This window comes from Microtus ochrogaster, chromosome 17 (genome assembly GCF_000317375.1).
Source record: "Microtus ochrogaster isolate Prairie Vole_2 chromosome 17, MicOch1.0, whole genome shotgun sequence".
Classification (NCBI taxonomy): Eukaryota; Metazoa; Chordata; class Mammalia; order Rodentia; family Cricetidae; genus Microtus; species Microtus ochrogaster.
In genome coordinates this window covers 11411881-11436724 of record NC_022019.1, presented here as the reverse complement: position 1 = coordinate 11436724, position 24844 = coordinate 11411881, and the positions used below count along the sequence as shown (strand labels likewise).

Here is a 24844-nt window from a genome sequence, read left to right as displayed (position 1 = left end):
ACAGAAAAACCTTCTCTCAAAAAACCAAAGACTAAAAACGAAAGGGAGTGGAGGGGAGGTAAGGGAGAGGGGGAAAAAGAAAGGAAAGAAAAACTATTTTGACTGTGTTGTTAAAGAAACCTAGACAAGAAGTTTACGAGGCAGGGTGAGACTAGTAGGATCAGGAAAAGGAGAAGGGGGTAAGAAGAGTAGCACCCAATCCCGTACTGGACTGTTGACTGTCAATGGGTCCACTAGCCAGAGGCATCGAGCTGTTTCTTATGTTTTTGGAGCTCCATCTGGAGTCGTCAGATCTTCCCCTTTACTACACCTCACTGATAAACACAGAAGCAACGCTCTCTTTCTGCTGTAAGCAAACTTAATCCTCATCGACTTTATAGCTCTACCGCCAGCAAGTCTATTTGGCCTTGGAGGGTAAGGATGGTCTGAGCTGTGCATTAGAGAACCTGGATGACCTGAGAGGAAATTCAACAGAATAGCTAGGGAACTAGTCAGTTTCGCTGTTCAAGCAAGGACACCAGCAGTCATACCCAGAACTACAAGAAAAGGCTACGACTTGGACCTCTCGTGTGTCCACGCCATGCTGCTATAAACCCTGTGACGGGAATCACCAGGTACCTCCCCTAGTTTTGGAAAAAGGAACAGCAGGGCACACAGCAGAGCACAGGGCCCAGACCACCCTGCGGGCAGGTGGTGGTAAACTGAGTGCCACAGAGAGTCAAGGCATTGTGAACGTTTGGGCATAGGAGGTGGGTCCGAAGCGTTAAGGTATTACTGCAGTCTGTGGAATCCAGTGTGCCCTGGAAGCGTGTTCCTGAGGACTTGGAGCAGTGGGTGATATCTGTGATACCGGAGAAAGAGATGTGGGAGAAGTAAGGGATGGTAGAGCTGGTTGGCTGAGAGCAACGACTGAGTGCCGAGGCAACAGAGTCTAATAAGACAAGTCTAGTAAGAAAGACTTTTGGCAAGGCCACAGATAGTTCCATGTTTGACCCTGGAGGGACACACAACCAACATTCTCCAAAATGACCAGGCAGCGTGCTATTCAACAGGTGACACTCATGGGTTAAGGTCTGAAGCAAGAGATGGTGCAGCAGGGAGGTGGGATCAATATTGTCTACGAGGGATACTGTTAGGGGTGTAAGGACCATCGAGGAGCTTTAGACTACTTCTTCTGCCGTGTCTATACTTCGGGGTTGAAAGTGGGGTGTGTATCCCCTGTATTTTGATCATGCCTGATGGGCGGCCGAGACAAATGCTGTAGTAAAGTTTAAGACCTCCATCTCCCGTCTGTTGTGTTCATGGGCCCTTAATTACGATATAAAAGGCTCTCCGGGGGGCTGGAGAGATGGCTCAGCGGTTAAGAGCACTGCCTGCTCTTCCAGAGGTCCTGAGTTCAATTCCCAGCAACTACATGGTGGCTCACAGCCATCTGTAATGAGATATGGTGCCCTCTTCTGGCATGCAGGGGTACATGCAGACAGAATACTGACAATACTATACACATAATAAATAAATAAATCTTTTAAAAAAAAAAAGGCTCTCCGTTCGTCATAAATGGTAGAAGGCCTTCCAGAATATGCATCACGTCTCCTACAGAACTAATAAGGACAGCCTCCATAAGTCTCTATTGGCCAATGTCAACAGTAATCTCTAGTTGGATCATAGAGAAAGTAAGAATAGGGGACAGGTGTTTTAGAAATTAAGTAGGTGTTATAGGGACAAATATCTCCTTTTGGCAACTTGCTGGTGAGCAGAATCCAGATGCCACCAGGCATGTGGTCTGGTTGAACCATTAAATATAGGTTTCCTAAACGTTTGAAATTAATATAACAATGGCATAGAGGGGGAAAGAAATCTGAAACATTTTTCATCACCTTAGATGACTTCCTGTGACTTTTACAATGTGCGTACCTTAAAACACTAGTTTTCCAGCCAGGCAGTGGTGGCGCACACCTTTAATCCCACACTCAGGAGGCATAGGCAGGCGGATCTCTGTGAGTTTGAGGCCAGCCTGGTCTACAAGAGCTGGTTCTAGGATAAGCTCCAAAGCTACAGAGAAACCCTGTCCCAGACCTTCATATCACTCTTAGACCCTCATAGTTGACTTAAGTTTTCACATTCTCCATCCAACCATTTACCTGAGAGATGAGTAGTTAGTACTGAGAACAATCACTGTAAATCAAGTTCCTGTTAACCCCCCCCCCCTTTTCTTTTGTTTTGCTCTCCTCTCTCTGCCAGAGTCAGGTGGCTCACCTGGCATGAGACAGAGATTTTGCAGGAAACCTTTAAACAAACTTGCTTGGGTCTAGAGGAGAGGGAGTCATACCCCAACTCCAGAATTAACTTTTCAACAAAGCAGAACAGTTTTAATATTGCCTATACTCAAAAAGACATTTGAATCCCTGCTAAACTGAATCCAGAGATAAATTCTAAGCCCTGAAGCTCAAAGCAGCCATAGCAAGTAGCATTAGCAGTGGAGGCTGGCAGCTAGCAGCATCAGAGAAAGCAAAAACAAAACCAACAAATACTGAATATAGAAAGCCCACACACTCAAAGGAGACCAGTCAGAAACAAAACGTTCAGTGGCCACCATCACGCATACGTTCAGCTGAGTGTGACCCATTTCCGTCTCTGCTACCATGTTTGCTGCAAGACTTACAGATACACTAGAAAACACAGAACCATTTGCACACACAGAAAAACAAAACTTTCCAAACAACTAGGACCAGGTGGGTGGGTGGTGTCTGCTTTTGTACTGGATGGGAGTGAAAAGATTTTGTAGTTGGATGATGAGGTCTTTGTGTCTATTGGTGTTGGGGGGGGGGGGAGTTGGGTACCTCATACTCAGGGGTGCACCTGGAAGACCAGCAAAGGAAAAGGTATGTTGGGTTGTGTGACTTGGAGGAAAAGGAGGGGAAGGGTCAGCAAGCCCGAGGTCAAGTGGAATGGGGAGTGAAAGAAATAGAGGCTCCCACTTTGGCTAAGAGGTCCCTTCCCAGCAAGGGGTCAGGACAGGCTGGTACTACTAGGAAGGAAGGAGTAGGTAAGATATCCCTAAAGATACAAGTAAGTGGTAAGGTTTAGTGTGGTTGGTAAGGCTGTCCCCCTACCCGACAATAGGGGAACAAGAAGAGGTGCATCCCTAAAACTGTCAGGACGAGCAGGTGGTCCCAGTGTCCAGAAGGAAGGGGATAGATTCCCCTGAAGCTTCCTGTCAGATGGCTGTGATTGGGTCAAGAGAACCCAGGCACCTGTCGTCCGTGGCCAGACCAAGGGAGTCGGCTGAAGGACGATCTGGGCTTGGTATCTTCATACCACAAGGGACGCAGAGGCAGTCAACACCCCAATACCTTCTTGGTGGCACCTTGGACATGGTTCAGGTGATTTACAGAGGTTTGGATAGGCCTGGGGCCATTGACCCCCCCCCCTGACTCCATTGGAAACAGGGACCCAGAGGCTCTTGGGTTTTGGAAGGCAAGGAAGCCTGGGCAGCTGCTATGGCCAGTCTAAAGGCCCTCGCTAACATCAGACATTTTTGCTTTAGGGCTTTTTAATCTCTCCCCATTGTACACTTCAAAGACTGTGGCTAAGACTTCTACCTGTGGAGTGAGGGGTCTTTTCTTTAGACATTTAGGAAACTTTGGGAGAAGTAGCAGGTCATGAGAAGTTCTTCCATCTGGGGTCTTAGGATCCAGACTGGCATATTTTAAGAGGCCCTTCATAAGGCAATCTAGGAATTGAGTCAGTTGTTCACGTTTGTCCTAGATGATCTCCTGGACTTTTTCATAATTAGCACTTTAAGGGCAGCCTTGTGGAGACTGTCCAGGAGGCAAATTATAAGTTGGGTTCTAGCTAGAATGCCTTCAGCAGTATTGTCATTCCATTCAGGACCTCCTTGGCCCCAACTGGGAGGACAGCATTGGTTTGATGGATTTCGTCTGCACGCGCCCTAGCCTGGTCCCAGACTCGCTGGCACTTCTCAGGGAGGTTACTGTTGAGAATCGTGTAAATGTCACGGAAGGTGAGAGTGTAAGATTGGGAGATAGTCTGAAACTCACTACTGAAAGTGATCTGAGAGAGATCATTTAGTTAGAAAGGGATATGTACCCTGACCAAGTCATCCACCCCAATAATCTCCCACAGAGAAAGAACTTGGGCTGGATTAGGCCACGTAGGAGGAGGTAGGTAGAGAGGAGGTCCTACGGTGGAGCAGGAAGGAGCAGTGGGAGGACTAAGGGCTGCCAGTGGGCTGGAGTTTGGGAGATTTGACTAGGGTGGCCTATCACTGAATAGGGAGAAACGGAGACTGGAGGGGCGAGAGGAGAAAGAGCTGTGGGTTAAAGCCAATAGCGGGGAGGCTCACTAGCTGGATTGGAAGCAGTAGTTTGGATGTCCTAACTAGGAAGTTAGGTGGGGGAACAGGAAGAACAGAGAGAGGGGGCTTGGAGCAGGGATAAGAGAAAGCTGGAATGGAAGCAATGGGCAATCTTTCCATTTCTCCAATCGTTCACAGTACTTATAAAGGTCCCAAATAATATTAGGATCTAGTATGCCATTAGGTGGCCATTTGGATTGATTACCTAAGGTGTACTGAGGCTAAATTTGATTGGAAAGGTAAATAAATTTAAGACCCTTCAGGTCGGGTGCTAGGTGGGGGGGGGAGGGAGGGAGCTGAAAGTTTTCTAAAGGCAGCCCAAGGGGAAATGGGAAGGTGCAGACAACACCGTTCCCCTAGATGAGAGGGAAGAAAATAGCACTGCAGCCTGTAGTCAAATGTCTCCCCGGGACTCAGGAAGGACCCAACGAGAACCAAGTTGTTTGTGGGTCACCACCACACTCAACAGGGGTCAGGGGCTGAGCCTGGCTAAGCCAGAGGGGAGACTCAGCACCTGGCACCAGGGCTTGCTAGAGGACATAGGTCACAATAAAAACCGAGCTAGGGGGCAAAGGGCTGGGGAATGGAGTCCCAAAAGCTACAAGAACCTAGAGGAGCTGAGAGATTGTGGCAGTTCTGAAGGGAAGGCAGAAGAGGGCAGGAAAGAGGGCAATAAATAGCTCAAGTAGGCCTAAGGAAACTGTAGGATTGCAGCTCCAAGGACGGGGTGGGGTCAGGTGAAGAGGGTCAGCGGTAGCCTTAAAAACCGGCTGGGGTGCTTCCACCTCCAAGAGTACCAGAGGTGGGCTGTACACTCAACGGTCACTTCAACTCAACGAAACGTTCACACAGAGCAAAGGCAGAAACTTACCTAATTGCCCCTGGTGGATGAAATGCCGAATGACTGGTGGGGGAGCCAGTCTGTCGCAGTATCTGGAGATGAGTGATAGGTTCCAGAACAGCTCAGACCCCGAGGGGGAGCACAAACACCAGGACAGTCTATCCAAGTCATATCGGCAGTGTAAGCCCTACAGCTCTAATGGGAAAGGTACCCCGCAAAGTCACACCACACAACAAACCACATTAAGAGATTTATCGGGAGGGAAAAACCCAGGTTTGGCTGGGTTTACTTGGGCAAGAAGTGGCAGAACAAAAGACAGGGTTTATACAGGGCTCTGGGGGGCGCGAGGGAGTTCTTTCCAGGGTGGTCCGCAATTGGAGGGATTATGTGGCCTGATCTTTGGGAAAGTTCAGGGATTGGTGAGATTTTTTTCTGTAGGACAGGGCCTGATCATGCTTCCACTTTGGGGGCAAGGGGAGATAAGAACTACCATTAGAAGCCGGGCGGTGGTGGCGCACGCCTTTAATCCCAGCACTCGGGAGGCAGAGGCAGGCGGATCTCTGGGAGTTTGAGACCAGCCTGGTCTACAGGGGTTGGTTCCGGGACAGGCTCCAAAGCCACAGAGAAACCCTGTCTCGAAAAACCAAAAAAAAAAAAAAAAAAAAAAAAAAAAAAAAGAACTACCATTAGAGAAGTCAGGGGTGCGGGGCTTGGCCACTGGAGCTTTTCAGAGCAGGGCCTGGCTGCTCACCCACCTCAAGGGGTCAGGCCTGACCACCATAGTAGTCTAGGGGTGGAGCCTGGTGGCCAGAGGTCTCCAGGGGCAGGATTTACAGCAGGAGTCTGAGCAGTAGCAGGGAAAGCTGCCCTGCTTTCCAGGGTTGGTGTTGGTAGCCAACACGGGCAATGCCATGTGATCCCAAAGCCACCAGGGCTCTGATGTGTACTGGAGTCACGTTCTGTTGAGTGAGTCTCCTAAATACGAATGATACTTCAGAACTGCCTAGGACAACTGACACTACTTACTCTTGAGAGGCTGGTACCTGCAAACTGCTTCTGCTTCCAGGCAGCACCTCAACTGATGTGACAGGAGCTCGACAGTCTGAATACAAAGTGGCCCCGCAGGGCTTATGGGGTGAGTGTGTGGTCCCCAGCTGGTAGCACTGCTCTTTGAGTGGAGCAGCTTGAGCTGATGGAGCGGATCCCTGGAGACTGCCTTCGGAGCATGGTTCCAGTCCCTTCCTGTCTGCCATGAAGTCAGAACCTCCTCTCCGTCCTGTCACTAGTGATGGTGATTTAATTAGCCTGCCCGGCCCTGCTTCCTTTAGCTGTGAAGCCACCCACCCTCTAACTAATTAGCAGCTGCTGCCATGCTCAGGAGGGGCGTCCCCAGCAGGCAGTTTCTCTTGGAAGACAGTGCAGGTAACTTGGAGGGACGCTGACCAACAAAGTCTGATTCTTTACCCTGCATTGAACACTGAATTTTGTGCAACTCCACCACATTTCAGATTCAAATTCTAACCATAGTCCCATGCTTATGTGGGGGTGAGGGGGTGCTGTGGTTGAATCCAGGACTTAACAGAACAAGCAAACTCCCTTCCAGTGAGCTAGATCTCTGGCTCCATAGTCCCATGTGTAACGTTGGGCCAGCCCTAATCATATTACAAAACCCAAATGACCACCCACTACCCTTTGGCTTGCCACCACTCGAATGCAAACTTCCCAACAGGAAGGCTTTAACAGCACCACTTCTTACCCAGTCAGATACTCTGGTCCTAGTGAGTTCTCCATGGGAAGGGCTTCATGCAGAAATAGAAGGGCATTTCAGGCAACAAGAGTGACGTCAAAGTGATATACCAACAGGCAGTTTTTGTGAGAGCTTTAATGGCACAAAATGTTTATAGCTACAAGTTACACGTGTTCTGTAAACTGTAAGGAATGACGCAAGTGCTGACGAGACAGACGAAGGATGTGTATCACTCTGGCTCAGTTAATGCCAGGAGCTCCACCAACTGGTTCACTGTGCGGCTCGTCTCATGGCCGAGTCCCCACTTCACTCCCTACTGTAGTCGAGTGACTGCTGCACTCTTCTCTGTGCCGCTTTCCTCTTGACTTACAAACATCTGAGCCAGTTTTCAAACTTAAAACGAAGCCTGCTTCTCATTCCAAATTGTAAACAGGAATAAAGCTTTTTAAACATTATCTTAAATTTCAACTCGTGGTTGAATTCTGCTTTGCAATAGGACAATCTGTTTTCATTCAATAACAATCTGTGTAGGAGCATAAACATCCCGTATGTCAGGGCTGCAAATCAACACCTTACAAGCTCCCTGACGGACAGTTGTGCTGTGACATGTTCCATGATCTTACTGATACTTTCAAAAATGGCGAAATTAAATTTAGTTTTAATGTTGAAAAAAAATCATACATCCCCAGTTCAATGGCACTGCTGACAGGCTGCTCCTGAATTTATAAAGGAGGTGTCTGCCTGGGAGATCACTTAGTGAGCGACTCTGCTGCTCGCTCACACAGCAGCACTCAACTGTGCTACAGTTAAGCCTCAGCAGTCTGGCCAATTTGATTCAGGCTTTTCAAAAACAAACAAACAAATAGGCCATCAGATTTACTTTCTTCCTAACGAAATTCAAATACAAACACTTGAAATAAATAAGCGATAAGGTAAATCAAGCGTCACCAGGTTTAAGAGCAAGATAGGAAAAGGGCAAAAGATGCCCATAATCATTTAGACATTAAATGCCAGAAAGAAAATAACTCACAAAAACTACTTTGGATACATTATCTTTCTTAAAGATAAACAGCTATGTTCTTGAAAAATGATAGAAATGTCTTCCTATCTGTGTTACTTTCCATTTCCATGTAACACCAATTTTATAACCCTTTATGTGAGAGAGGAGTTAGTTTCTGCAGACTAGCAAACCCGGTTGCCATATTTATTCAAGTCAACTTGGTACACCATGTAGGTTGCTAACTTTGAAATTCACAATGGTTCTGCAACTATAGCACAGTCTATATCATAAACAGTAATTAATTATATATAAAACATAGAATCCTTCAGAGTTATGCTACGTTCTGAAATCCAACAAAATCTACTTGAGATAATCTGCAATCCTGATGCTGTCTAACAGTTTGGTCCTAAAGCTTCACATTGTAGAAACAGACAAAGTCTGCCATTCAAAGGATTTTCTGAGTATTGCGGAACATCGGGAGTTTGACAAAACTGAAAAGACAACTGCATGAGAAAGTCACCAGGGCCTGGGAGATCCTAGGGACACACTGGGAAGACCGCAGCCAACAACAGGAAGTAAGGGACCACAGAGAATGAATGGCATCTTTCCAGAACTTTGTCAACTGTTCCCACACCCCAGATCTGCTGTGTGAAGTTACACAAGTGTTTGAAATAACTCTGAAGTTACTCTTCAGAGTGTAAAGGCTCCAGGGTGTAAGCAAAGCTTCCTAAAACAAGAAGCCTCTATTAACACCATGAATCAGACTCGTTCCAAGTCTCTTCTGAGAAAAAAGAAAGAAAGAAAGAAAGAAAGAAAGAAAGAAAGAAAGAAAGAAAGAAAGAAAGAAAGAAAGAAACTAGAAAGACAAGTAAAGAAAGTCATGAGAAATTCACATGCAGGTAACACATGAAAATACCAAACGCACAAAAATCTCAAAAGCAATTTTGTGTATGTCTAGATCTGAGGCATTCCTTAGAAACAAAGATTCTCTATCATAGAAAAGATAGCATTGCAACATCCTAATGTTAAAATCTGCCAGCATGTTCTATTCTTCTATATCCTATCTGTCACTCATACAGGCTGCCTCCTACGAACTGAAGGCGGAACAGGAGGCTTAGGAAAAGAGCGGCTCCACAGCTGGTTTAAAGTAATTTTTATTGCCCAGGATATTTTTTTCCTTATGTCTTGCTTTTTTTTTTTTTGGTTTGGTTTTCTTTTGTTTTTAATAACTATAAATTCAAGCTTAGGGAAACTTGTTTTTGTTCTGGAAAACAAAAACTAAACAAAGCTTTTATAGTACTGTTTGCAAACCTGACCTCATTTAGAAAGAGATGTAGTTGCATGGCTAGAATTCAGCTTCTAGCATGAATGATGTAGGTGTGATTCTGGTGGTACTAAGAGGAAATGATGGCATTGTTGACAAGGTTATAATCTGCTGGTGGCATTGCTGAAAAAAGCCCTTGCAAATTTCTAAACGACAGGAAATTCTGTTAGGAATCTCTAAAGTGTCTTACAGGCCAAAAAGGGAAGAAGGTTAGTAAAATGCCTCAACAGAGTTTGAGTAAAATACTGGATTTGAGAGTTACTGGGATTGGGTATGTAAAAATAGGGTTGTAGGTTGGGGATCATGCTTACAATAGGTCTCAAATTCAAACTACAATACACCACTTCACAGGCCACGCGCATTTCCAGGTGCTTTTCGTTTCCCTCAGTAGGTGCTGGCAGAAGGTGTGCTCAGTCGTTTTCCAATATAGATGCTGAAAGGAAGCAGAGTGTATCATGTTCCATCTATCTCCACAATTACACCAGCCTGGTCCACAGGGTGATCTCTAGTTGGTAAACATCTGAGAGCCTCAGTGCATTTTTCCCAGACTCCCTGAGCCACCACTCTTTTCTCCCTTCTATCTGTTAAACAAGCATGCTCCCACTGAGCTACAGCCCACTGACTAGCTCAGTCCAGATGATTTCATAGGATTCTGTCTACTCATTAAGTCATGATTGGAATCACAAGGGCAGTGATGTCAAGACCAGGTAAAGCTAGGAAAAAGAGGCCTTTTCAAAGCCCAAAGCAGTCTTCTCCAGCCCCCACATGTTTCTATTTGGATAAAAGGTTCTATTGCTAGTTCAGATTGAGAGAGAAGGTCATAGACAGTGTTTTTAAGATGGGATCTAACATGATTTTCCAACACTAAGCAAGAAAATGACCCCTTCCACAGCAAAAGCAGAGTGCCAAGGATAACAAGCAGCACAATCCTCAATTAGTAGTAGCAATTTTTAAGCCCCTTAAAAACATTCACCTGTAGCAAGAGTTAAACTTAAAGCAACAAAAACAGTTTAAAGATACATGAAAGCAAGAAACACTGCGAGGCCCCCAAACCAAGTTTTCTAAGGTAGATAAAGTGAACAGGTGGCAGATAGTAAGAGTCCTCCCAAGCTCCACAGTGCCTTTCACTCCACTGTCCCGTCTTTACCAGCAGATCCTCTACCAAGGAGACAGGGAAAGATGCCCACACGCCCATGCTCCAGAGCAGGCACTTCCCTCTGCTATGCTGAGCCACTCACAGCAAGATCAGGAATGATCCACTTTCCATGCACCAGACACAGAAAACGACTCACTGGGCATGCTCAGAGTGCATGCAGCAGGTAAGCTAATGCTTACAAACGGAAATCTTTCAGAAGTGTATTTTCTTAAATACTCAAATCAAGGGAGAAAAGCCATTAATTGAAAAGACATGCCACAAGTTAATGAATTAAGTAAACATGAGGCTGACTTTAGAATATAAATGCCACAAAGTTAAAAAAAAAAAAAAGGGCAGTACCTACAGTAGCCTACCAGCATATTCAAGAATCATCCTCCACAATAGTGTGTTTTACCATCTGGGGGGAAACCATTTTGCATTTATTCCTACATTTGTATTTAATAACAAATTACAATTAGCTAAATTTTAAATAACTCAGAAAAGTAATCCTGGGCAGTAGTGCCCAGGGAAGGACGCAGGGCAGACGGCTCTTTTCTTCTCAACACCTTGCCACCCACCACCATTAAGTAATGCACTGTCAACAGGGTACTTACCCCAGCCCCAAAGCTAACACGTGAGAAAGGAAGAGAGACGGGATGAAGACCTTCAGGAACTCTGCAGAGAAAATGCCCCCTTTCTTCATGGCTCCACTCTTCCTCATGCTTAGAGAGACAGCACGTTTAGGGTGTCTGAAATGGAACTCTCTGGGGAAGAAGACAGGTTGGTTTCAGAACACAAGTGCTGCATGTGTCCTCGGGACTACACAGTCCCACAGACAAGCACATAAAACCCACCGCCAAGACAAAGCAGGACTTACTTGGGTGGGATGTTTTCGGGTCTACTGGACCAGTCTGATACCCAGTCTGCACTTTTCTTCAAAGCCTCAACTTCTTTCTCTCCATCTACAACTTCTTCTTCTGACTAAAAAGATTTCAAACAGTGAGAAGGGAGGAACAAGAGAAAAGCAGGAAAGGATAAACAATTCTTTTAAATACAAAACAAACTAAAGTCATGTGTCTTTATTTAGGAAGCAGCCTATTTTCGGAATGGGCTCAAAACTGCCCTAAGAGCATCCCAGGACGAGAAGTGAGCACGATGGAGGCCGCACTGAAGGACAGGCTGTGCCCTGCAAAAGCCCCCTTCAGAGATGTGAGGAAGCCATGGAGTTGCTGCTGCTGAACCTGAGGATGCACAATGGGGTTTCACTACGTCCCTCTCAACATTATATTTCCCACACTGTACATAGTTTCAATTGCATTTAATTTTTTTAGAACTAGAAAAAAATAAAGAGAACACACCAAAAAAGACGTGGAAATAAGTCGATAAAAAAGTTGGCAGAGATGTGGTAAATCATGATGCTGCCAAACACCTGCAAGAGCAGCATCTACTCAAGCTGCTCACATGCATTGATCTTGACCTTGGTCAATCCCCAATCAGAAACTGCTGCACTCCATTCTACTGAAGAGGGCAGGGTTTATGTGACTTGCTGAGGGCCTCACAACTGAAGGTAGAGGCCACTGGTTTCCAGCCCAGGCAAGCTGCCCCAAAGGTCTCACTCATAGAACCATGTTTCTCACTTTCTGAAAGGAGATTGCTTTTAAAGAGGAATCAATGAATGTTTCTCAAGATTCTAAAACTAATTTTTTATTGGGGGGAATAATTTATTTTGAAGTGAGTCAGAAGTTAACATCTAATAAATAAATGAAAAATATTCTTTTTATTGCTAGTGAAAACCTGAGATGTCAGGCTAGAAAAAAATTATATTTCCACAAGCTTTTTCTTTTTTCTTTTCTTTTTTTTTTTTTACAGCTGGCAAAGCATTTAATAAGATTTCATGTAAAACAGAAATAGATTCTGGTCAACATAAAAGAAGTGACAAACAAGTTTATCTCCGTGTGCTATAAATGAGGCAAACACACAAATACATAAAGATAAATTAAGCAGGAATAAAACTCCACAACAACAGAATTCTGAGGGTTATGTGGGGAGAATAACTGTCTGGGCAAAATAAAATATAGAAAGCTTAAACCTAAATACGCAGCTGAACATATGTATATGGCATATACCATTTAACCATGGAAAGTCATGGTCTGGATATATCAGATATGTCTGAAATTGCAGGCCTAATATAAAGGATTTGATTATGATTATAATTCGGAGTAAGAACCATTAGACTCCCCATATCCTTGCTTACATGAGTTTTACTTAAAAGGCTGTCCTTTTGTCTTATAGTCTGATTATTTTCGGTTCTTTAAGACAGTGTCTTATTCTGTAGCCTAGGCTGACCTGTAATTCACTATGTAGCCCAGGCTGGCCTTTGACCTTCCAAGTGCTGGGGTTCTACACTCAAGCCCAGCAAACTCTCTTTTAACAGAAACTAAAGGGGTGAGAAATTCCTAAAAATGACACATTAGCTGTATTTATTCAGTCTTAAGACTGTAAGGCTGTGACTCCACAGTGGAGTCACACCACTGAACACTCTGATTCTGACCAACAGGTCAAACACCTGGCCCACTCACGGATACTTTCCACAGCTCCACCTCCTAGTGACTCAGCTGTCTGGGAAAGGAGCTTAAGCCTGGCTCTACACATAACACCCATTTACTACCAAATCCAGGTCAAAGCTCAGGGGATGTTTGTGTCCCTTTGTCAGCATGGCCCTTATCTAGTTCTGCTGAAGTTGGCAAATTCCACTGAATAGCACAATGCTGCATTTAGGACTGAGCTCTTTCCAGCAGGCACTGAAATTACTCAGAATCATGAGCTGGCTCTCTGGAGTAACCCTGAAGTCATCTCAGGCAGAAACGAATCAGCAGCCACAGGGCAAGCGCTGAGCAGCCTGTGTGCAGCGTTTCTGAGTCTTCAGCCTGCTACAGTCATTCCTTGGATGTTACCTTTGTATCTGTATTTATTATGAGGGGTGGTGCCTGTGTAGAAGCTGTTTTTCTCCTTCCACCATGGGGTGCCAGGGCTCCAATGTGGGGTTGCAACTGAGGCAGTTAGGCCACCTTGATGGCCCTCTGATTCTTTTGGTTTGGTTTCAGCAATGCTGGAGACTTAAGCCTAGGGCCTCTGACATGCTAGAAAGACTCTGCCTCAGTAACTGCACGCCAGTCTTATAACAGTTTGTTCTGCTTAGTTCCTCCTGGGGCCTCCTAGGATCCTAAGTGCTTCTGGTTTAGTTCAGATTTTTTTGAACAAGTTCATACTTTATCCTTTTCAGAGAAAACAATGTGAGATTTGTGCTCTGAATTTTTCAAGATAATGGAATTTTCTCCAGAGGACTAAAGCAAAGTTACCTTTGGATTCATACAGTTGTTTTAATCTAAAGATATATTTCTCAACTTACTTTAATGTTTACTATAGTTCATTTCCTTTATTAATCTTAAACTTGCCAATCCCAGGGTTTTGGGAGAGAGATGGTTAGCAGCCTCACCAAACACTCCATGTTGGCCTCAGGCTTCTTGGCTGGCCTTCAGATCTTACAATTCTCAGCCTCCTGGATTCAGAAACTACAATAAAGATCTGAACACATCATGTTTGGCCCATTTTGAGGTTTTGAATCATCTTCCTATAATTAAAAAAATATGGCAAAAGGGCACCTCATCTAACCATGTACAACTCTGTTCTTCCCTCAACCACCTCAAACAGTCCTGGGAGGTGGGGTGGGTGGGTCTTTATTTTATTACCATTTAATTCTTCATTATCTGGCCCACCTCCAGTTCTCTTTAGGTCTCGAAATAGGGGTATTAAACTGCATGCCTGTATCCATGTACAGATAAACCAGCCTCACAAGACAGAAAGGAGGCTATTTCCAAAGACAGCAACTCCATGCTGGGCCCATCCTAAAAAACAATGCTTTCACAGACTGTAAGTCTGCATGAGACTGAATCTATTTCTTGCTACACAGTGGAGTCGCATGGGTCCCATCACCTTTGAGGAAGAGGAACACTGCACTGGTGAGCCTGCTTAGGAATCCCCACACTGGGGCTCTGCAGACCCGTCAGCTCATTCACCTGCCTAGTCTCCTGACTAGGGACTGACTCCCCTCAGAGGTCAGTTTCAGTGAAGGACTGGATCACAGGCTCAGGTTTGCTTTCAGTCATGGCTCTAACACTGACTTGCTTTGTCATCTTAGGTGATAACCACATGAGGACAAAGTGTCTGTCTCCCCATCTCCCCAGTAGAGTAACATTACCCTGTCCCTCCGCTGGACTGAGAAACTTATTAGCATCAGAACATACTAGTAAGTTCTGGTGTCTTTCCTAACTTCTCTGGGTAAAGCTGGATCATGACATCTCATTTATTCCTCACAGACACACATAAAGAAAATGGACAGCCTCAGCCAGTTGTTCTTAACTTTCTAACAAAAAACTTTCTCATTCATGAAACTCATTTTCCTAAACCCTAGTGACTAGCTTTTCAATTACTTCTTCAATCTTAAAAATATAATTGCATATAAAACATCTACTAATATATCTCCTTTATTTTAAAATTTTTACTCTACAGACCCAACTTTGTCTTTTTTTTTTGTTTTTGTTTTTGTTTTTCGAGACAGGGTTTCTCTGTGGTTTTTGGAGCCTGTCCTGGAACTAGCTCTGTAGACCAGGCTGGCCTCGAACTCACAGAGATCCGCCTGCCTCTGCCTCCTGAGTGCTGGGATTAAAGACGTGCGCCACCACTGCCCGGCCCAACTTTGTCTTTATAGGCATCCAATTACTTGCAAAAACCCATGCTTGTCCCCACTGGTCAGTCTGATAGCATGGCTTATCCCCTGCTTAAAATCAACCTCAGACTATCAGAATCTCACAAGCTCGCTCTCTCTTGCAGATTTCTTTCCAGTTTTATAATGGCTGCATTCAGTCCTAAGATCGCAGTTAAATTCAGTGACCTCATGGGCCTGATCACACTCATTTTCTTTTCTTTTTTTTTTTTTTTTTTTTTTTTTTTTTTTTTTTTGGTTTTTCGAGACAGGGTTTCTCTGTGGTTTTGGAGCCTGTCCTGGAACTACCCCTTGTAGACCAGGCTGGCCTCGAACTCACAGAGATCCGCCTGCCTCTGCCTCCCGAGTGCTGGGATTACAGGCGCGCGCCACCACCGCCCGGCTCACACTCATTTTCTTGAGTCAGGGCTGCACACCTAGCTTTCACTGAGCTAGGAGGAGAAATACCCATGGGGGGGGGGGGACGGAGCTCTGAAGGAAAATGAACTCAGGAAAGACTTGGCTTCAGCTGGTGTCTTTCTTTGGACTCCGCACAGCCTGAAACAGCAACTCATGGAGCAAGGATGCAAGGCGTCACTTATTTGACTTCAGAATAAGTTCATAGAGAGCCAGGCAGTGGTGGCGCATGCCTTTAATCCCAGCATTCAGGAGGCAGAAACAGGCGGATCTCTGTGAGTTCGAGGCCAGCCTGGTCTACAAGAGCTAGTTCCAGGACAGGCTCCAAAGCCACAGAGAATCCCTGTCTCGAAAAACAAAAACAAACAAAAAAGAATAAGTTCATAGAGCTTCCCAACTGAGTAGTACTCTTGAAGACACTCTTTGGAAAATGTCTAAATAAAATCAATCAGACCAAAAACCCCCTACTGTTGTATCAATTCCCTCCTCTCTTCTGTCCAGGGGATACCTACTTGCCATGAACTTCATGTGCCTTTTTCACACCAGTTACAGCATCCTGCATATGGCCAAACTCACACACACAAGCCAGAATTTAAACATTTCAGCCATTTATCACCAAGATTCTTTAGACAACAAAGTGCATCACACAGAGTAAGCTAGTATTGCAAGTCTCAGCATGTGAGCAGCTAAAGTGAGCTTAAGTGAGCCAGTGTGGACTGCATGGATTTTCCAGCTTCAGAAAATACAAAAGGCAGAGTAGTGAGGTGTGGAGAAGCGGTGCAGTCTTCTGAAAGAAGACTAGAAGCATGGCACCAGACACACAGCTCCAGCACAGCAGCCTGTGCTTAGGCCGTGAGGGAACACCACAAATAAGGCATCATCCGTAACTTTCTAAGAGTTGGCACAATAGGAAATTCAAGAAACACAGAATTCCCATCTTCACTTATTGCCTGTATGCTTGCTGTAGCATCAAGAAGCAGCCTTATACAACTGGTACCATGCCCAACAGTCAAAGGTCCATGAGCTCACAGACAGAGCTGTACTCTGGGCTACAGACACCGATCTTGTTAGAGAAACACTCCATTGTTAAAATGCAATCAGGCTTGGAGCCCAGCACCCTATTTTAGCCAACAAACTTTAGGAGACTCTTGTGTGTTTTCCAAACCAAAATAAAACACACACCCACCTGAGAGCTATGGTCCCTGCTGGTATGCATCTCAACATCAAACATGATCTGTCCATCTTCTTGTGGTGAAGGGCTAGGAGAGAAAAAACTTAACATTATTTTTTGTTTTTTATACTTTATTCTTTTGGGCATATATGTTTGTGTGTGCAAGTATTTCCTGGTGCACATGTGAAGGTCAGTGGACAACAACTGGCAGTCTATTCTCCCCTCCCCCACACAGGCTCCTGGGACTAGAACTCAGGTCATCAGGCTTGGCGCAATCACCTTTACCAACTGAGCCATCTAGCCAGCCTAGTTCAGTAGTTTTAATTCTTGTTTTGTCACATCTTAAGAATTTACTGAAAAACAGAAAATGAAAGTTACAGCAAGATAGCTTTGAAACAGGAGCAAATCTTAAAGTCTATCTAATACCAAAGAAGCAAATCCTATGTTGAAAGTAAGTAGCACTCTGTCTCCTCCAGCCCGGCAAGATGCCTAAGGGAAAGAAGGCCAAGGGGAAGAAGGTGGCCCCGGCCCCCGCCGTCGTGAAGAAGCAGGAGGCGAAGAAGGTGGTGAATCCTTTGTTTGAGAAGAGGCCTAAGAACTTCGGCATTGGGCAGGACATCCAGCCCAAGAGAGATCTCACGCGCTTCGTCAAATGGCCCCGGTACATTAGGTTGCAGCAGCAGAGGACCATCCTCTATAAGCGACTCAAAGCTCCTCCTGCCATTAACCAGTTCACCCAGGCCCTGGACCGGCAAACAGCTACCCAGTTGCTTAAACTTGCCCACAAGTACAGGCCAGAGACCAAGCAGGAAAAGAAGCAGAGGCTGCTGGGCCGTGCTGAGAAGAAAGCTGCCGGCAAAGGGGATGTCCCGACTAAGAGACCACCTGTCCTTCGAGCGGGCGTCAATACAGTCACCACTTTGGTAGAGAACAAGAAGGCTCAGCTGGTGGTGATTGCCCACGACGTAGACCCATTGAGCTGGTGGTCTTCCTGCCTGCCCTGTGTCGGAAGATGGGGGTCCCCTACTGCATCATCAAGGGAAAGGCCAGGCTGGGGCGGCTGGTCCATAGGAAGACGTGCACCACTGTAGCCTTCACACAGGTTAACTCGGAAGACAAGGGTGCTCTGGCCAAGCTGGTGGAAGCTATTAGGACCAATTACAACGACAGATATGATGAGATCCGCCGCCACTGGGGAGGCAATGTCCTGGGTCCTCAATCTGTGGCTCGAATTGCCAAGCTGGAAAAGGCAAAGGCCAAAGAACTCGCCACTAAACTGGGTTAAATGTACTGCTGAGTTTTCTGTACATAAATATAATGATAAAACTTCCAAAAAAAAAAAAAAAAAGAAAGTAAGTAGCACAATGTAACGGAGTAATCTTACAGAGAGCTCAGACTCTGTCAGTGGTAATGGTGCCTTCATAGTGACAAGCCACAATATATAACCTGAAGATGTAGAAGCACCACACGTTCTTGTTGTACTGCTGTCCAATGACGGTGACATGATCTTCAAAATCCAGACTGAGTTCTTTTCTAACAAGTTTCCAAACTTTAGCACAACTGACGACATGCTGGAGGCACCATTCTGACCTTAAAATCCAGAACACAGGCCCCAACAGCCGCCAAAACAGGAGCAAAGACCTAACCCATCAAAAACCTAAAGCTTATAATTCCAGGAGCCAAGAAAGTCCCTAAATGTACTAATCTTGCTTTCTAGCTCCTATAGTTTCAATTCTTGTTAACTGAAATGTGCCAACCAGAATGTGGGTTTTGTGCATAAAAGACAAATGGTGAAGGTCGGGGCTGCATGATTTATGCTAACTCCCTGTGCGGCCGCTGTCTTTGGGCTGGTAACACAATGTCATCAAGAGCCAGTCTCATATACCGATGACCAGGCCCTACAGTCAAATTGATAGGTCGATAAGCCCACAGAAGTGCTGTTTTCCCTCTGTACTGTGCTGTTGATACCAATCTTGTTAGAGAAAAGCTCCCTTCTTCACTGGTAAGCAGTTCACACCTGAAGATTAGGAATGTCATCAAGCCTGGAGCCCAGCTCCTCTCAGGTTCAGCTGGGGAGCCTGTTAAACCACAGTGATGTGTTTGTCCTGCACTGACAGGCAAAGGAGGAGCTCTAGGAATAGGTCCACACTGCGCTTTTAGAAACTGCTTGGGATGGCAGGATACAACACAAAGTAAGGCATGCTGGGATATCTTCTAACCACCACGGCAGTGTCTGTCCTAGAACTCAAAGACCCAAGTGCCTCTCTGGAGTGCTGGGATTAAAGGTTTGTACCATCACACCTGACATGGGATAACTTTTAAACAAAACATCTTTAAAACAGGCTAGGCCTGGTGGTGTAGTCTGAAATCCTAGCTATTCTAGACCCTGGGGCAGGGAATTTTCAAGTTCATTGCCCAGGCTATAGAGCAAGTTTAAACCCAGCCTGTGCAACTCAGCAGGACAGTTCCAAAACCAGAGTCACAAGAGGGCTAGAGATGCAGTCAGCAGAGCAGCTCCTGCCCAGCACGCTAGAGGCACTGTGTTCAGTACTCAGCACCAAGACCAGAAAGTAGGGGGGAAGAGAAGACAGAAAGGAAAGGGGAGAGAAAAGAACATGTCCATCAGCTGAGGTTATATCTAACAATCCTAAGAACTCCTCCACTGATAAGAAACACTTCCCATAACTTCAACCACAAGTCAAATCACATGAATCTTGAAGCCCCTTCTCTGTTGTACTGTAGTGCTATGCATGTCTGGTATATACATGTTGTGTACAGGTGTAAGTGCACGTCCTTGTGAAGTTAAAAGTGACTCTATTACTTTCCTCTATTGTTCTCCATCTTATTTTGTGAGGTAGTGTCTCTAGCTGGACCTGGAACCAACTGTCTCACTGAGACTAGATGGTCAGGAAGTCCCTCTGCTATTCCTCTTCACATTCAGGAACCAGAACTAAGCTGACCCCGGGAAGATGAAGTCATAGTTCATCACACACATCACTGTCATCATAAGCTAAACAGGATGCCCAACAAACAATGACTTCTTAGTACCCTGGGAACAACAGGAGACATGGCAACAAGGTAGAGATAACACGGAGGTGGCAGGGTGCTCACTGTGCCCAAAAGCCATCGGACCTGTCTTCCAGCTGCCTTAGAGCCAGAACTGGGTCATAAGGCATGCGGGAAGGTCAGATGTGGTTTAACTTCTTTCCCTATTTTCTCAGAAGCGAACCATGTGCTATAGACAAAATTACTCCTGTAGATATAACCTACCCTGCTTCTCCCATTTTTAAATGCCCCTCAATCTTCCCATGCACGCGCATCTTCACCATGGTGAATCATCAGCCAGCTACAAATGAGCCAGAATATTGTGGCATCGAGCATCCTACGAGGCTATCACCCTGCAGGGAACTTCTCACTACTTTTGGAGATGGGTTATCATTATGTATTGTTATGTAGCCCAGGTAGACCTTCAACCTATGGCAATCCTCCTGCTCAGCCTCTTGAGTGATGAGACCATAGGCATGTCTTACCTATATTCAGCTTACAATTGTTAATGTTATTTAATACCTAGTCTCTCAGGAAGTTACAGGGAAAAAAAGGTTCAGATGAAAGTTAATGAACCACTTGTTATCCTTTCCTTTCTACATCTTTCGGTATATTTACTCCTCAGCTTTCCAGAGGCAAAGAACCATGCAGTGAGATGTAAGTAACACTTCCTCAGAGGGAACGCATGGCCCTCACTCAGCACACTGCTTATTGAGAGCCACACAGACATGGCTGGAACCTCCATCAACTTGCAGGTCCTGTGAGCAGAGCATTTACTGAGTGCCCCATGTGTGCCAGCCTGTTACTGTGAAGGGTGCAAAAAGGCCACATGGCTCTACCTCTGGCTGCCTAGGGAGGGAGAGAGAATGTTACTGTGACTCCTAACACGACCTCAAAAACAAAGGAAAATGGGAAACTCAGATTAACTCTGTAAGTTTACATTAATGGTGCTAAATTTCATTTTGATTTTGAAATTGCATTTAGTTTGTGTGTGAGGATGTGCATGTGGAGGCCAGGAGACAATTTGAGGAAGTCAGTTCTCTCCTTGCTCCAAGTGAGACCCAGGATGAAATGCAGGTCTACAACAGAACTTAGCAGCAAGTGCCTTTATCAGCCTAGCCATCTGTTGGCCTGCTACTCAATTTGAAACTGATCAACATCTGAAAACAATTCATTCTGAGACTAAAAATGACAATGGGGGAGGGGTGACAGTGAGCACTCAGGTGCCTATCCATTAGCTATTGGGTTTTTAATTTTTCTTGAGACATGATCTCACCATAAGGTCCTGACCGGCCTGTAACTCAAGATGTAGACCATGCTAGTCTTGAACTCACAAGTCTCTGCCTCCCAAGTGCCTGGCCTAGCTATAGTTTAAACATGCATGGTACAATAAATCTGGAGGCCTATTCTCTTAATGACTACTTAAGCAAATGAGCCTTCTCCTCATGAAAATTACCTTCCTACCCACTCAACTCCTGAGTTACACCATCAGCCTTCACATACCTGTCACAGTGAGAGCTGCCTCTTGAGCTACTCTGTCCCGACTCATGCTGTGCATCCAGAAGGATCTTCTCCATGTCTCCATTGTGGATTGAGGAAGAGGAAGGGACGTGCTCCAGCCCCCCATTCTTCCCGTTGCCATTATCATTGCCATTGCTGCTGTTCATAGGTAGCTCCACCCAGGAACCTGTTGGACAGGTCAGATAACAAGTCATAACCACAGTGGGGCTGAAATCCCTCCTGTGCACACAGATGTCCATATGCTGAGTTCAGATAAGAATTCTGACTCGACTCAAACTGAAGCCAAAGTATTCTGAAGAAAATACACACACATAGAAAGTCAGAATCCATGTTGTTCTGCTCCCAAAGGAACTCATGCATTAAACCTGCCCAGAAGGTAGAAATCTAAAATTATAGAAGACGGGTTTTCCTGCCAATTTTTTTTCTGGTTAAAGCTTAATTTATGTCCAATCAACACTTTGGTGAAAACTCAGGCTCTTCTTCAAAAACTATATGCCTCTTCCTTTACTAGACAGGCATTACCTTTAACACCTCAGTTACACATACACAACTTGCCATGGGTGCCACAGGATTTGCACCTAATTAAATCACCAGATGACTTAGCAATGTCGTACAGCCCATCTTAACAAGATGACAGCTGTCTCCTAACTAACACAAACTGAAAAGCTCCTAAAGTAAAACCAAAATTTAATCAAAAAGTTCTCAATTTGTTCCCAAACCCAGAGCATGCATTAATACAGCTGGTCCTTGAAGAAACCAAATAAAATTAAAAATTGGGGTGGAGGGAAGACCATCAATGTGTCTCCCTTCCCCCCACCACACTTTTAAGTTTTCTCTTCCACGCTGAACATACCTTATCAGGTTGTTCCTTCCCTTTTCTCTCCCAGGACCTCTACTTCCTAGGGTTTTCATTAAGTCCTGAGTGTGTGGAGGAGGGAGAAGCCACTGCAGATGGGCTACAGAGAAGTTTGGGATAAATAGTTGAAGGGGGTGGGACCGTCGGAAAAGGGGACGGGCCTTTCTAAGACGCCTGTTCTTGAAGATTCTTATTGGTCCAATAAGCTCAATAGGCATCAGTAACACTGGCCAATTAATTAACTTCTCAGAAAAGACATCCTCTATATTCCTTCTGCACAGCACTTCGCTTTAGGAAGTGTGACCAACAGCCAGGCAGTGCTCAGACCTGCACTTGGGAGTGGAGGCAGGATGACTGATGATCAAGAGCCAGTCTGAGTCTGACTTGGGCTATGAAAAACATACAAAATCCCTTCCAAACCAAAACCTTACAACCTCCAAAATGTAACCAAGCAGGTGAGCATGGCCAAATCTCTAAATCCTTAGCAGATTCGTCAGAATGGCCAAACAACACCTCAAACCCTAATGCACTCTAAACGAGGCAGTGACACCAGATCCAGCAGGAGGTGAGCTCACCTGAGGGACAAGTTCACAAGCCTAGCTAGGAATGAGACTCCCGGCACTTTAACCCTTCTCGTCCTGCATCTCACCGAGTCAACAGAGCTGGTAACGGAGGGGATCTACTCCCCAGAGCTGTCAGAACTACCCAGCAACATCAACAACCAGCAAACAGCAGACACTTATATGTCATGGAGTTAGTATCTGTTGCTAAAGAGTTGCCCTGTCCTCTCCATCAAAGGCAGCCCACCCCCCAGCAGTCCTGAAATCACCAATTAATTCCAAACAACAAAGGCACACAACAGCACCTGGCCTCATTCTACACCTACGTGAAGATGGGCATGGCTGAGAACACAGGAAGAAGAGCAAATAAAACCAGAATCACTAGAGAGATCTAGTTTAATTAAATATTCAGAGTGCTCCTGGAGTGGGTACGAATGTGCCAGAGCACATCTAAATTTAGAGCTCTGTAAAATATTCTAGATGGAGGGACAGAGAGAATAAACAATCTTTCCCTATTCCCACTGCTTCTAGGGTTTTCAAATGTCTATTAAAACCAATGGGATTGGTTCTTGTAGACAGACAGCCCAATGCACAAAATAAACAAAACCAAAGCCCAGGGCTGCTCTGGCAGGAGCACTAAGGACCAAGGGTTCCAGACAGGATAATCAACACGTGCTTAGAGAATCTAATCAAAGAATGGTGCCCACAGAACCTGGGTTTGTGCTCCTCACTTCACTGAAGGACTTCCAAGCCCACACCAACTCTATTTTCTGCATTAAACGTAAACAGTTGCTACCCTAACATTAGGAACTTGAGAAGACACACCTAGAAAGGCTTAAAAGTGACTCCTGCTGTGCCTGCAACAGCCGGGAGTACAATGCCCCTATTCCCACCATAAAGTAGAATGTATTGGAGTGGCATATACCAGCACCACAGTTAACAGTGCAGTTACACCCCATATTAATGCTTACAGCTTATACCCAATCAGGTGCCTTAGCCTCTGTGTCTTAGTTGCCTTATCTGTAAACAGGGATAACAGCTATATCTATTTTAAAAAATTACAGCTGGGTGGTGGTGGCGCACGCCTTTAATACCAGCGCTCAGGAGGCAGAGGCAGACGGATCTCTGTAAATTCGAGGCCAGCCTGGTCTACAAGAGCTAGTTCCAGGACAGGCTACAAAGCTACAGAGAAACCCTGTCTCGAAAAAAAAAATTAAAATAAGAAAATAAAAAAAATTATTAAAATGGCACAAATAACGCACACAGAAAACTACAGAGAATTAATTGCCACATACAGATCAGTCACTATGGTAAGTATTCTTCAAAATCACTGGATTACAAAAGTATGTTCCTTGAACACAGAAATGTCAGCACATAAAACTAAGACTCAGGGCAGGAGGGGTGGCTCAGCAGTTCAAAGCACTGGCTGCTCTTGGAGAGGATCTAGGTTCAATTCCCAGCACCCACATGGAGGCTCACAGCCATCTATAACTCCAGTTCCAGAGGATCCCATACCTTCTTTCTGGAACCCTTGGGCACCAGGCACATGCAAACAAAACACTCACACATAACTCTTTTTTTTAATCTTAAAAACAAAATCCTAATAATTATTCTCTCCTTCCTATTTCTAGTGCCTTGTTTTGTTGTTTTTCTGGTGCTGTGGACTTGAACACCGGTGCAGCAGGCCTATTAAACAGGTACTCTAACTCTGTATATATAAGCAAAGCTTTGATTTTGATTTTCTGGGAATGTCTCATGTAGCCCAGGTATATTTCAGCATCCCACATTGTGTCTGCTGGGAGTGTAGGACTGCACACCACTACACCTGGTTCCCATTCCTATGTCCAGAGGAAATCACTTTGAATAGTTTCACATGGAAATTTCTGCAAGTTTATTGTTTTTCTTATGAAATATTTTTGGGGGGCTGGAGAAATGGCTCAGCAGTCAAGAGCATTGGCTGCTCTTCCAGAGGATCACACATGACAGCTTATAACTTTCTATAATACCAGTTCCCGGGACCTGACACTCTCACACAGACATACATGCAGGCAGAACACCAACGTACATAAAATAAAAATTAAAAAAAA

At 45.1% G+C, this 24844-nt stretch overlaps 1 protein-coding gene and 1 pseudogene across 1 annotated transcript in view; one reads left to right on the top strand and one right to left on the bottom strand.

The window, feature by feature from the left end:
* Positions 1 to 7084: 7084 nt before the first annotated feature.
* Bnip3l (BCL2 interacting protein 3 like) overlaps positions 7085 to 24844 on the bottom strand; it is a 23747-nt gene continuing 5987 nt past the window's right edge. Inside the window, exons 2-6 of the mRNA XM_005355476.3 lie at positions 21324 to 21507; positions 16791 to 16863; positions 11303 to 11406; positions 11040 to 11189; positions 7085 to 9723 (exon numbers count right to left, since the gene is read on the bottom strand). Of these exons, the coding sequence (XP_005355533.1) occupies positions 9675 to 9723; positions 11040 to 11189; positions 11303 to 11406; positions 16791 to 16863; positions 21324 to 21507 (560 nt within the window). The 3' untranslated portion in view covers positions 7085 to 9674. The remainder of the gene's footprint in view (positions 9724 to 11039; positions 11190 to 11302; positions 11407 to 16790; positions 16864 to 21323; positions 21508 to 24844) is intronic.
* LOC106143965 lies at positions 17255 to 18060 on the top strand (annotated as a pseudogene).